At 27.5% G+C, this 12,942-nt stretch overlaps 8 protein-coding genes across 8 annotated transcripts; 4 read left to right on the top strand and 4 right to left on the bottom strand.

Annotated features, from left to right (window-relative positions):
• Positions 1–20: 20 nt before the first annotated feature.
• Positions 21–438, bottom strand: PNEG_01041 (hypothetical protein; the record flags this gene model as incomplete). Its single annotated transcript, XM_007874763.1, has 4 exons — positions 21–113; positions 169–239; positions 293–340; positions 387–438. The coding sequence occupies 4 exons, from the start codon at positions 436–438 to the stop codon at positions 21–23; spliced, it is 264 nt and encodes an 87-aa protein (XP_007872954.1).
• A 1,350-nt stretch (positions 439–1,788) lies between these two features.
• PNEG_01040 (hypothetical protein) lies at positions 1,789–2,546 on the top strand (the record flags this gene model as incomplete). Its single annotated transcript, XM_007874762.1, has 3 exons — positions 1,789–1,836; positions 1,900–2,271; positions 2,322–2,546. 3 exons carry the CDS (start codon positions 1,789–1,791, stop codon positions 2,544–2,546), a joined length of 645 nt encoding a protein of 214 aa, XP_007872953.1.
• A 129-nt stretch (positions 2,547–2,675) lies between these two features.
• On the bottom strand, positions 2,676–2,988 carry PNEG_01039 (hypothetical protein; the record flags this gene model as incomplete). Its single annotated transcript, XM_007874761.2, has 2 exons — positions 2,676–2,905; positions 2,958–2,988. 2 exons carry the CDS (start codon positions 2,986–2,988, stop codon positions 2,676–2,678), a joined length of 261 nt encoding a protein of 86 aa, XP_007872952.1.
• Positions 2,989–3,697: 709 nt separating this feature from the next.
• On the top strand, positions 3,698–4,692 carry PNEG_01038 (hypothetical protein; the record flags this gene model as incomplete). The annotated part of the gene is made up of 6 exons (XM_007874760.1): positions 3,698–3,725; positions 3,778–3,985; positions 4,034–4,343; positions 4,388–4,464; positions 4,508–4,605; positions 4,655–4,692. The coding sequence occupies 6 exons, from the start codon at positions 3,698–3,700 to the stop codon at positions 4,690–4,692; spliced, it is 759 nt and encodes a 252-aa protein (XP_007872951.1).
• Positions 4,693–4,879: 187 nt separating this feature from the next.
• Positions 4,880–5,441, bottom strand: PNEG_01037 (hypothetical protein; the record flags this gene model as incomplete). The annotated part of the gene is made up of 4 exons (XM_007874759.1): positions 4,880–5,014; positions 5,065–5,091; positions 5,138–5,334; positions 5,378–5,441. The coding sequence occupies 4 exons, from the start codon at positions 5,439–5,441 to the stop codon at positions 4,880–4,882; spliced, it is 423 nt and encodes a 140-aa protein (XP_007872950.1).
• Positions 5,442–5,544: 103 nt separating this feature from the next.
• PNEG_01036 (hypothetical protein) lies at positions 5,545–6,343 on the bottom strand (the record flags this gene model as incomplete). The annotated part of the gene is made up of 4 exons (XM_007874758.1): positions 5,545–5,763; positions 5,814–5,945; positions 6,013–6,203; positions 6,253–6,343. 4 exons carry the CDS (start codon positions 6,341–6,343, stop codon positions 5,545–5,547), a joined length of 633 nt encoding a protein of 210 aa, XP_007872949.1.
• A 647-nt stretch (positions 6,344–6,990) lies between these two features.
• On the top strand, positions 6,991–8,893 carry PNEG_01035 (hypothetical protein; the record flags this gene model as incomplete). Its single annotated transcript, XM_007874757.2, has 7 exons — positions 6,991–7,359; positions 7,404–7,521; positions 7,573–7,979; positions 8,025–8,138; positions 8,188–8,434; positions 8,480–8,762; positions 8,809–8,893. 7 exons carry the CDS (start codon positions 6,991–6,993, stop codon positions 8,891–8,893), a joined length of 1,623 nt encoding a protein of 540 aa, XP_007872948.1.
• Positions 8,894–9,128: 235 nt separating this feature from the next.
• PNEG_01034 (hypothetical protein) lies at positions 9,129–12,934 on the top strand (the record flags this gene model as incomplete). Its single annotated transcript, XM_007874756.1, has 18 exons — positions 9,129–9,363; positions 9,407–9,511; positions 9,558–9,715; positions 9,760–9,821; positions 9,863–9,924; positions 9,967–10,271; positions 10,311–10,629; positions 10,674–10,833; positions 10,875–11,064; positions 11,111–11,235; positions 11,280–11,361; positions 11,408–11,488; positions 11,534–11,680; positions 11,735–11,818; positions 11,871–11,980; positions 12,025–12,526; positions 12,578–12,678; positions 12,727–12,934. The coding sequence occupies 18 exons, from the start codon at positions 9,129–9,131 to the stop codon at positions 12,932–12,934; spliced, it is 3,036 nt and encodes a 1,011-aa protein (XP_007872947.1).
• Positions 12,935–12,942: the final 8 nt, after the last annotated feature.

The following is a 12,942-nucleotide window of genomic DNA, read 5'->3' as shown; positions in this document are numbered from 1 at the left end:
TTTAATCATATTTTATAATATTAAGCAGGACGAAGATTTGATAGTTGAGAAATTCTATATAATTCAGCATCGTTTATATGTTGAAACCATGAACATATAGTACATCGTATAACCTACAGAAAGCATAAAATTAACATTATTAAGCCGATATAGATAATTCAAATATACCTTTCCCCAACCATAAGGTATCAAAGGAACAAAACAAATAGTAAAAAATTTTTTTTCATGTAAAGGTATAGCTAAAATATTTTATCAATAATATTCCTATATGTCTAATATTAGAATCCAATACCAGATATATTATGACATATAGGACAATAAAGAACCAAATTTTCGTATCCTATAAAAATTATTAAATATATAAAAAATCTAATTTTATAATATACCTTGAATTTTATTACTGAAATCTTGCAATCCAAGAAGAAAAAAACAAAACATCAAATAAAAAAATTATTAGTGTAATAATAGACAATAATAATAAGTAAATAACATTAGGTCTTTTAAAACTAGAAATTTTCGATATTTTATCACATTAAAAATAGCTAGCATAATTTTTTAATACAAAAAGCATAAATTTTATTATTAAAATTTATTCTTATTTTAAAACTATGTTTTGTAAATCTTAAAGTTTTTTAATAAGTTAAAAATAAATGTATTACATGTTATAAGAATTTTATTATCTATAATTAAATAACAATTCAAAAAATAATCTAATCAAAATTTTAGATCAAAAAACTTAAATCTTATTCAAGCTTTTTTTATACTTTTGGAATTTTATCATTATAAAATAATCTCATTAATGCATTCAGCTCATTAAATATTAGATAAAAAGATATATCAATATAAATTGAAAAAAATATATTCTCAATAATTTATAAAAATCTAAACAAAGTAGATTTTTCTAAACATTTGAAATTTCATGTAGAAAATAAAGTACAAACAAATATTTCCATTAAAATATAAACTTAATATTTTATTAAAATAAAATTTATCACATAAAAATTTCAAATAAAATATTCTATATATACAAAAAATATTTCAATCAAAATCAAAAACTTTATATATATTTTTCTAATTATTTTATCATTTTTTCAACTATTTTAAAAATTTCTTATATATAACCTACCTTTAACTATTTTTAAAATTTTGAGAACAAAACAAAAAACTACAAAAAATTGATATTAATAATCAAAAATACCATTTATCATATATACAATATATTCATAGATATTCAATTTAAATCTATAGTATTGAAATTAATCGTTTCATTCTTTTTTTAAAAAAATCATTTAAAGGTTTATATTACATTATATAACCATTAATTTATACTAATCAACACAAAAAGGATGATAAATGATAATCAGCTTTATTCGCTTTCTGTTGCAGCTGGAATTTTAGCTATATTTTTAATCTTTATCTATCATTTTATTACAGTAAATGATGTTCCAAATAAACAAGATTAAAAATATTAAAAAATATTTATTAAAATATATCATATATCTTAAATGTCTTATATACATATATCAATCATAAAAAAATTTATCATGAATTTCAGAAGTATTTAGAATTTTTCTACAAATGTTTTTTATGTAAATATTTTTTTTGTACTTTAATAAGATATCAAAAATAGAAAAAATTGGATCATTTATTCATTTATCATTTTTAGTTTTTTTTAAAGAAAATACTCTACAAAAACAATCTAAATCTAAATATATTAGTCTTTACGATATTTTTATCTTTAGCTCTATATTATAAGTTAAGCTCTTTCCTGACAGTTTCTTCCATTTTATGGAAGCTCTTCGCCGTTTTTTTATAGGAAAAACATTACAAGAAAAAGTTAGTTAATAAATACATACAGATAACACATTTTTTGACACCTATCACTAAAGCCATTTTCAGGTACGAGAATGGCAAAGAAAACTTAGATCAGAATGCCGTTCAATTGACCGACAACTTTCTCAATTATTTACTGAAGAAAATAAAACTCAACAATCTATTAAACAATATGCTCGTCAAATATCACCTATAGCACAAACATCTTGTCGATTATTAACAAAAGAACTTATCCGTGCTAAAAAACAACGTACTCGACTTGAACGTAGCAAAGCTCTCCTTAATAGTTTAAGCATGCAACTTGATGAACAATTAGCAACACTTAAAATCACAGGAATATTAGAAAAAAGCACAATCATGATGAGAGATGTTAATACATTAATACGTTTACCTGAACTCAGTGCAACTATGGCGGCTATCAGCAAGGAAATGATGAAAGTATATAAAGTAACATATTTTAAAAGAATTTAGCATTAAAAGCTCTTTAGGCAGGAATTTTTGAGGAAATAACATCAGAAACATTAGACATGGAAGAAATCGATGAAGATCTTGTTGAAACAGAAGAAATTGATAAAATATTATTTGAAATTACAAATGGACTACTAGGATCAACCGAACCAAAATTAAAAACTCAAATAGATATAGTTGAAGAACCAGAACAAGACGAATCATTAGAATACATGCGCCATCGTTTAGAAGTACTTAGAAACTAATAAAAAAATTAACAAAAATCATCATAAACCTTAATATAAATATGTACATTCTTTACGACAATAACTATAAAGTAATACGCTAATTATACAATATATATCGTTACATCATATATCTTTTAATATATTCTATCATTCAACCAATTTCATTTTTTGTTCTTTTCGACGCACAGCTCCCCATACAAGTGTTTCCTCCTCCAAATCATTCTCAATTACTGTATTTAAATGAAGTGTAGCTTTCTCTAAACTTTTATCATTGTCTTTAGTTTCATAATCTCTAGCTTGTTTACTTTTAATCCATTTTTGAAGATATACTCTAATCAAAAGATACCCACAAACAATTGTTACTATACGCAACAAATCTATAGTATTTATTAATAAAAATGTTTACCAATAACGGAATACATAATCTACCTTTTAAATTATAATCTATTTGCCAATTCATATAAATCCAAGGAAAATAAACATATATGAAAAATTAAAAACTTTCATCAGCATCTTAAAAACCTTTAAGCGCTCAAACAAAGAAATACAAATTCTCATATATACCTAAATAAATTTGATAAATGATACGCACTGGTAAATTAAAAAGTTAAACCCTAAATATCGGATAATTACTAAGATTTTAAAAAATTCTCATATAATATATAACAATTCAAATAAACAAGATATTACTCATAAAAATAAATGTTAGTTATAAATATTTAACCAATCTCTCTTTATCATATAAAAATATCACTCTGCTTAAAGTCACGTGACAAATAAATTAATAAAATATATAACATATATGCTTTTCTATATATAATAAGAAAAAATACCATATCTATTTAATTTAAAATAAAAAATAAATTTATTCTTTATTTTTATATATAATTCTTATAATTACTATATAAGTCGAGCTTAATGGCCAAGTCCGGTATAGATAAATTACTTTTTCACGTGAATGAAAAAAAGATATATAAAGGGATAGGACAGTCACAATTACGATTCTTTTAGATCTCATCATACGAGGAGTGACACGAAATTAAAAAGGAAAATAATAGTATATACGACTAAAATATCCGGGTTTTAGCCGCATATAAACTTGCACAAAAAGATAGATTTTGATCAATATATGTGGCAATATCAATAGTTCTTAATAAACTTTGATACAAATGACACCATTAGATAAATCTTTAGACGGTATGTTAAATAGACTATAAAGGCAAAAAAAGAAGCACTGATAAGAATGCAGAAATTATTGCTTCAAGGCCTTCGGGGCGTATACGAAGAATCCCGAAACGTATGCGTAGAATTAGAACTCGTTTAGGAACTAGAAAAATTACACAAATTGTAAGCGCAACAACAGCTGCAGCGGCAATACAGGCAGTGATGGAGGAGGGAAGCAAGATTATTGTTAGCAATTTGGTGAGTTTTTTTAGGATTGTAAGTCTTAAAAAGTGGTATTAACAAGGGTTTAGCCGTCTGATGTAACTGAAGCGCAAATTAAGGTATGAAATCATCAAAGCAAAGACTCTAGAAGAAGCGGGACTATCGCCCTCCTTTGGACGTCGTAGCGTTTCTCTGTTCAACGCTTTTTTCCTTTCATATTCCTTGATATTCATTTACCAACCACTATCTCGTGCTTCAAAGGATCTTTTTTCTAAATCTATTGGACCCACGCGTAGATGTTTCCTAAGTTATGGGCCGAATGGCCAATCGAAAGGCATTGCTACTGTAATTTTTCAAAGAAAAGCAGATGCTAGTCGAGCGTATGAACTATATGAAGGAAGATTAATCGACGGTATACGAAGAATGAAGGTTTTTATTTTCTTCTTTTCCTATTTCATATATAACTTTTTTAGATTGAAATCGTCCTTGACCCTGGTAAATCCATGGCCAGTTCTTCTCTTTCGCAACGCATTGGACCAGGAATATCTCGGTACATACCTTATATTTAATTTATTCTTAATCTAATTCCTCAGAGGACGAAGACTTAAAAAGCCGGGAAAAGGGACGGGTCGTTTTAAGAGAGTTCCCAGACCTAAGAAAACTCTAGAAGAATTAGATGCAGAAATGATTGGTGAATAAAAGTGTTATTTGGTTATAATCATATCTTATACGTTTATTAGATTATTTTGGGAGTGCTAACCAAGAAATTATTACTTAGATATAAACTAATTATATATATGAGCTAACTCCAGAATATATTTGTATTTTTTTTTCTTTCTAAATTTCAAAAATAAGAATTATAGAAATATTTGTTATTTATTGAACACAATTTAAATAGCAACTTGTTAATTTCGGCGTTTATATATTTTAAAATATATTAAAGTGTTTCTAATAAATTGTATAATTTATATATGGGAGGTCGGGGATTTGACATTCTGCTTTACCGCTTCCCTTATGTTTTCTTTTTGTTTCCTTTTAAGCTTGGGCTCAGAAGTAGATGCCGTTGTATGTTGTTTAGCATATTTAACCATTAAATCATGCTAAACTCATTAAGCCTTAATAAAAACACTATAATCTATAATAAACATACGAGGCCTTCATTTCTCCTTGTGCAAAGCTTACTTAGTCAGTTTATATAGCTAATAATAAAGAAAAAAACATACAAGAACATCATCTACATTTACTACTTTTCCTCCACGATGCTTAGCAAATGACTCAATATCCTCACCCAATGTATTAATTTGAGAATATACAAGTGTAGACAAAGAGGCTATAAAATGAGAAGAGGGAATAACACCTAATTCAAGTGATTCAGAATCCGTAATATGTCCTGTCGTATACCAAACTGCCGACTGCAATGCTATTTCAAAATATAAAAATAAACTTATTAAAACAAAAAATACCTTGAATCTGCAATGCTTTTTCATCATCAACAGACTCTACAACATGTCTTGATTTATTTGTCATAAATATAGGCAATATATATAGACTAAAAACGGGGAGTTACAATCGAAAAAAAAAAACTTTATATTATCTATAATAAATTCAAAGTATTTATCAATAAATAAACTTAATCTTTATCCATAGATACTACATCCTCATTCGAATCATCTTTAATAGAATCCTCTTCAATATCGCTATCATCATCTGAATCGATATCATCTAATTTTGGCATATTTTCAGAACCAATTCCATCTGAAAACTTGTTAAAATCAAAATCACCCATTCCCCCAAATTGAGACGAAAAATCATCACCAGGACGTGCATTCTGCTCATCCTCATCCACCCACTATTTAATCATTACTTTTAAAGTACATTATTTCTTGAACAATTTTTAACCTTGTCAAAATCAGTACGAATATATCCAAATTTGTCCGACGATTGAATCAATCGAGGCCAATACTTCTCATCTGCCTCTTTCTTACGAATTGTAAGAGCTAAACAACGATCTGTACGATATAACTTATAATTCTATACAATACATCTTAACGTCAGCCTAGACTCCCTTCATAACGTTTTAAATATCTCTCTAACCAACCTCTGGCTCTACATCCTTATAAAAATATAATGTCAAACAATATTTAATGCTGCCATCTTTAGTCAATGCATCAAGTGTCAACGTAGTTTCTGTTATATTAACTACTGGATCAGAAACATCTGGCACTACTAATGTTAAATATAAAACATTTTTTTCTGGATCCGATGATGATGAACGTTGCGCCCATTTCACTAATAACAATTACCATCTCTTAAATATTATATTTAAAAACAAAATTACCTTCAGGTGTAGTTTGAATCATAATGCCTGAAATTTTTTTTACCCGAATCTTCTTTAAGCTAGGTGTCCGTTTGACTTCATCTATCAACATAAGAAAAGGGTAGGGTTAAAATCTTGAAATACATAATAATAATGTATATAACAGGAAAATTAATTACTTAGTTAAGTAATTAACTTTCCTGTTATAGTACCCTTTTCACACATTATAATTGACAGGACTTAACCCTAAACAACAAAATATACCATTCAAAGATTATTCTTAAATTAATAAATAACATATATACATCATATTCTAAATCATATAAACTTAATATTATCAAAAAATTATACAATACTTATATATTTATCTCTTGAGTTATCTTATTTTTCATAAGTCACATGACTTTTTTTTTTCTTCGAAACCCGTGTGATATTATTTTTCTTTTTCAACCCACGCAAAAATCTTTAGGGTAACAAACCATATTGGGTTTGAATGAACGGTTAACCAGGTACATATATAAGGGGATGGGTAAGTTTAACGAGAGGGCAAGAAAATGAGGGCAAGAAACGTTAAAGTTTAAAAAAGAGTATTAATGAAATGAAAAGGTTAAAAGAAGGTGGCAACTTGAAAGAAAAAAGGAGGGAATAAATGTTTTTTTTCTTGCAAACAAATATATATAGATGAAAAGATGAGATAAAACTGACTAAGTTTTAGGGAGTACAAATCATACACGGTGTAATGCATCAATAAACGGGTTTATGGAAGGGCAAATAACAGAAAAAAAGCGATCAGAAAATTATGTGGATGAAAATCATGAAATGTCGGGAGTAGATGAAGATTATTCAGAAGCATTTCGAAAGAAAACAAAATTAAAAAGAGAATTAAATGTACTTAATCATGAAACGTTTACACAGAATTTGAATACAACACATGAGGAGTCGCATGCACGATTAGAAGATATTCAACAAGAATTAGCATCGGAATTTCATCCGGATTTATCGATGCTAGAACATTTGCCTACGGTAGGACAAGATCCACATGCATTTTTACATGAAGAAGCACCACAACAAATTATGGATCCGAATCAAAATTTATGTATACAATCATTGCCGATTTTAGATAATCTTGTAAGTAGAAGTTAATTTTTATAGAAGACTATTTTACGTATTAGTCTTCTCAAATTCTTTCAATTCTTGGTAAAGGGCCTCATCAGGAAACATTAAATATAGTGACTCGGCCGGATACAGCGAAAGGTCAAGCATATCGTACGTTAACATCACTTTTTAATCGTAAATTATACATTTTTTTAAATTATATACGTCTAATTATTTTTTCGATAGAAGTCAAGAAATTATATTCAACAGAGGCCTTTCTTAACCCAGATTTACTTGATTTGCGTGCACCACAACATCGTGCAACCATTAGGAAAGTAAACCTTGCGACATTTGTATCATCAGTTTTTGGCTCGGTTGAAGTCGGTTTCTTTCATTTAAATGAACATTTTCTTGACACATTTGTGCCTGATGGAGCACGACTTCTTAAGTCACAAAGTGCACTTTTTTTAAATTTAAAAACACAAGCCTATATTAGTGCCATAGATCAAGGCGAGAAACCGAAAGAAGAGATTCTAGACGATCTTTTTCCTCCAAATATGGACCAAATTCTTCTTCGGAGAAGAAATGGAGCGAAAAATCTTACTCCTAATGAAAGTGATTTTGTAGCTCGTTGCAAATCACGTAAAAATCATGTAATATTTTTATTCTGAAGATATGCTACTTATATTCTTTTTTAGCTCGCTAAATTTCCCGTTAATGAGAATTTAAGCGAAAAATATGTTTGGCAGATTTTTCTTCGTGATGTTTCCGAATATATTACACGAAATTACGAGTCAATTGTTTCTCAGCCTGTATGCTAAAATTATTTTTTTCGATTTAAATCTTTAACTTTATCTTTAGATTCGTCGTCATCGCCGCATTTCTTCCAAAATACAGGCCTCTTCTCAAGGACACCCATCAGAATCTGTTCTTCAAGTAGCTCTATATCGCCAAAATCAAGATCCAGGAAGTAACAAATCAAATCATATGACCCATATTCAACATATTGCTCAAATGCAACAAATAGGACATATACAAGATTTGCATGATGATACTGATGAAGCAACTGCAATGGCTCTTAATGGGGTCGATGCCAACTTGTTTACAGGTTAATATCCAAAATATATGTTAGGAATACAATTTATATTATTAGATTCTAACCTTCATCTTAATCTTTCACCTACTACCGAACATGCACTTTCTACACAACAGCTCTATGAGCAAGCACGTCAAGCTGCTCGCCCATCTCCTTCTCGTAGAGGAAAACCAGCGCAAAGACGTCCATGGACAAAAGAAGAAGAGCAGGCACTATTTGCTGGTCTTGATCAAGTCAAAGGTCCTCATTGGAGTCAGATTCTTACTCTTTATGGTGCAGGTGGTACAATTAGTGAAGCATTGAAGGATAGAAATCAAGTACAGCTAAAAGACAAAGCTAGGTAAAAAAACTTATACATTATTAATTCAAAATCGTAATCTATGCAGAAATCTAAAACTTTTTTTCCTTAAAAATCAACTTGAAGTTCCTCCATATCTAAGATTTGTTACCGGGGATTTAAAACGTGAATAGAGCTTAACTTTTGAATATGTATTAATCTAGAATCTCGGCACTAGAAAATTTTAACATTAATCGGATATTTTTTCTGTAAATTAAAAGAATTGGATTAGAGTTTGAGGTATGGTACATAAATAGTACTATTTCATGTATTTATAAGTTTGTCACATTTTTCATTATCGCAATTAAATTTTTGTTCGATTGTAAACGTCTTCGTTATGTTCCTTAGCCTTAAATTTTTGATACAAAAATGAATATAAATAGTGAAGAGAACTTCATCAAAGATGAAGAGATGTCTGTTGATAATGATTTTGATATTTCAAAAGATTTAGAAGAAATCAACACTTTATTAGATAAACTTATGAAACAACCATTTGATTATGATTCACATATTAAATATATCAATTTACTTAAAAAACATAAAATGACAGATGAATTGAGAAGTGCACGGGAGGCTATGCAAGTTTATTTTCCACTAACAGAAGGTATTATTTTAAAAAAAAAATGGCTTTTAAATAACTTTATTAGAAATGTGGATAGAATGGTTAGATGATCAAGAAGAATTAGCATTAACATCCGATGATAAAATCTCCCTTCTGGAACTATATTCGAAATCAGTTGAAGACTATCTTTGTAATTCAACTGCAATATATTTTCAAGAAAATTAACATCATATTAGCTATCAATTTATGGAAAAAATATATTACTTATGTCAGAACTCAGGTAGAAATGGCATCTAGCAATGAAAAATCAGATCTAAAAGAATTATTCAATCAAAATTTTCTTGAAAACATTTATCTTCAAGCATATTCTGCTACTAAATACCATATTTTACAGGTAACATATAAATAATTACTCATATATAATATGGATTATCTTAGAGCAATGAAATATGGTCTATTTATCGTGATTACAAAGTTCAGATGTTAAAAGAAAATCCAAGGTATTATTCATTTATTTATTAATTTATATGCTGATGATTAGTCTCGAAAATATTCAAGATGTAAAACAAATTTATATAGAAAGATTAAAAATTCCTCATTTTGGTATTCTAAAATTTCATAATGAAGTATATAATTAATATTTAGGAATGGAAACATGCTTCTCTGATTTTTCTAGCTTTATAACTAATTATGATAATACAAATTATGAAGAAATTATGGTTTCAACTAATAAAATATATAGTCCTGCTTTAGTTAAATATCAAGAAAGGGATTTTCATGAGATGGAATTATCAAAATATAACTATGCTTACGATCAATATGTTAAATATTTAGAATGGGAATTACATCAAAAACCTCAAGAAATAGGGTTAATATGTACATTATTTGAACGATTTCTTAAGAGTTATCCTCTATCAGCAGACATATGGGAAGATTACACTCAATTTATGGTATTTTCTTTTTTTTTTTTACAATACTAATATAAATAGTTTGAAAAATCATCTATCAATAAAATAAATGATTTTTTTTTGCAAAGATCTGTTAAAAACTATCCATGGAGTGGGATGCTTTGGGCACATTATATATATGTACTTGAACATAATAACTCTTCTTTAAGTGAAATATGCTCACTTAAAAATCGTTCAATCGAATTAGGAACACTTTTTCATGATGTAGAAGAATTTGTAAAAGTTTTAGAAGCATGGTGTGGATATTGTAAACGTAGGGTTATAGTATGGGATAATAATGATGAAAAAGTCCAATACGTTATAAAAGAGTTGCAAACGTCAATCAAACTACTTAAAAATGGTATAAATTGAAATAATAAATCATTTAAATTTATAATTCCATAGTATTTAAAACATCTGATAGACAAAAAAGACTCGAAAAAATGCTAATTTCTATAAATACGAAATTAGGAAATATGAATGAAGCACGTAAAATTTGGAAAAATATATTAAAAAATCATAATACAGAAACTAAATATTGGCTACAATATTTTATATGGGAAAGGTAATTTATAGCCTTTTTCTATAAAGCATTCAATAGATTAGACATTATGGAGAAATAAATATTGCCATGAATATTTTGAAAAATGCTAGTTTAAAACATCTAGATTTCCCCGAATTGATTTTCGATATATATAGAGATTTTGTTATAGAAGAAGGAACATTAGAATCATTAGAAAAAGCGGAGACAATTATACATAAAGGTACCAGAAATATACGGAAAATAAAAGAAAAGGTATATTTAAGCTATAATATAGTAATAAATAACATTTTTTTAAAAGGAAATAAATATTCAAAACAAAAATAACCAATTATTTGAGGAATCAAAAGAAAAACTTGAAGAGATACCAACAGATGATAATATTAATAATCAAAAAAAAACAAAAATTGAAAATAAAATTAAACGGTAATAATATATTTATTATGTTATTAGTGTTAATTATTTGATAGAAACAGAGAAAATACTACTGTTAGAGTAACAGGATTGCCAAAACCAGTTTCTGTTGAGCAGTTACATCACTTTTTTTGTGGAGTAAAATTATTAAAATATGTTGTAAAAATTATTTTAATTAATATAGTGTGGTGATATTATAGATACGAAAATTATGGAGGAATCATCAAAAGATTCATCAACAGCATTTGTAGAATTTGCTACTCTAGTTGTCCTCCCATATACTTAATTATTTATTAATTTCTTTTTTAAGGAAGATACTAAATGTGCTCTAACGAAGAATTACAAGAAATTGAATCAAAAAGAAATTCTAGTTGAACTTGCTACTGAAACAACATTATGGGTAACAAATTTTCCACCCTCAGCAGATGAAAAATTTATTTATCAACTTTTTCAAGAGGTTCTCTTAAATTAAATATGCCTTTTTTTTAAAAATCAACTCATACATTTATAGTATGGAGATGTAGTTGAAGTTCGATTTCCAAGTTTACGTTATAATTCACGTAGAAGATTTTGTTATGTTCAAATGAAATATCCGGTATCTATACATAAACATTTATGCTTATTTAAATCTTAAATACAATTTTTAGGAACAAGCATTAGCTTCTCTTTCTTTACATGGGCAAACTTTTGAAAAAAAATATAAGCTTGTAGTTAGTATATCAGATTCATCAAAAAAAGAAAATAGAAAAGAAGCAACGTAAAAATAATTCCATGCTATTTTTTATCTATTAAAAAAAATAGTTCAGAAGGAAGAAAAATTATTGTTTCTAATATTTCTCCAGAATCAACTGAAGATAACTTAATAAATTTATTCTCTAAATATGGAACTATAGAACGTATACGGCTCATTTATGATAGAAATTCAGAATACCATAAAGGTTTTTGCTATATAGTTTATGCTACAGCAGAACAAGCATACTCTGCATTAGATGCCGATAAGCAAGAATTACATTCAAAGCCTATATCTGTAAAATTTGTAGGAGTAAAAAATAAGGATCATTTAAAAAAAAACAGAAAAAATGAAGAAGATATATCTTTACACGAAAGTACTGTTTCAGAAGAAAAAACTAAACCTGCCTTATCTTTTCATGAAATCAAAGACAAATCGCTCGGCATCTTATATCTTCCAGATACTGTTAATCAAACTAGAATAGAAGATGTCTTTAAAACTTATGGAAGCATTAATAAAATTGAACTAAGACCTGACCATCAAGGTGCTATCGTTCAATATAAACATGCATCTGTAAAAAACCAAACAATTATTATAATTATACATAAATTTACTTTTTTCTAGGATGCAGGAAGAGCCGCTATGGCATTAGATGGATATGTTTTTTCTGATAGAAAAATACGTATTGTTACTGTTGAAACTTTACTTCAACATAACCCTAAAAAGTAATTTCTTAATTTTTTTTTAAACTATTCTAACTTTTTTACATTAAGAATTTCACTACAAAATCCAGATCTTGTTCTTCCAAAAATTACTGATCCAAAACCTAGACGACAAAGACTTTCTATTAATGAAAATCCCATATCTTTACCTAAAAAACGACTCAAAATATCTACTCAAAACAATGATTCATCCTATATTCAGTCATTATCAACATATAATAATGATGATTTTCGTTCCATGTTTTTAAATAAATTATAAATTTTTAT

Source organism: Pneumocystis murina (genome assembly GCF_000349005.2).
Source record: "Pneumocystis murina B123 chromosome Unknown supercont1.3, whole genome shotgun sequence".
NCBI classification, from domain to species: Eukaryota; Fungi; Ascomycota; class Pneumocystomycetes; order Pneumocystales; family Pneumocystaceae; genus Pneumocystis; species Pneumocystis murina.
Note: the sequence above shows the minus strand (reverse complement) of the source record. Positions and strands in the feature narration are given on the sequence as shown.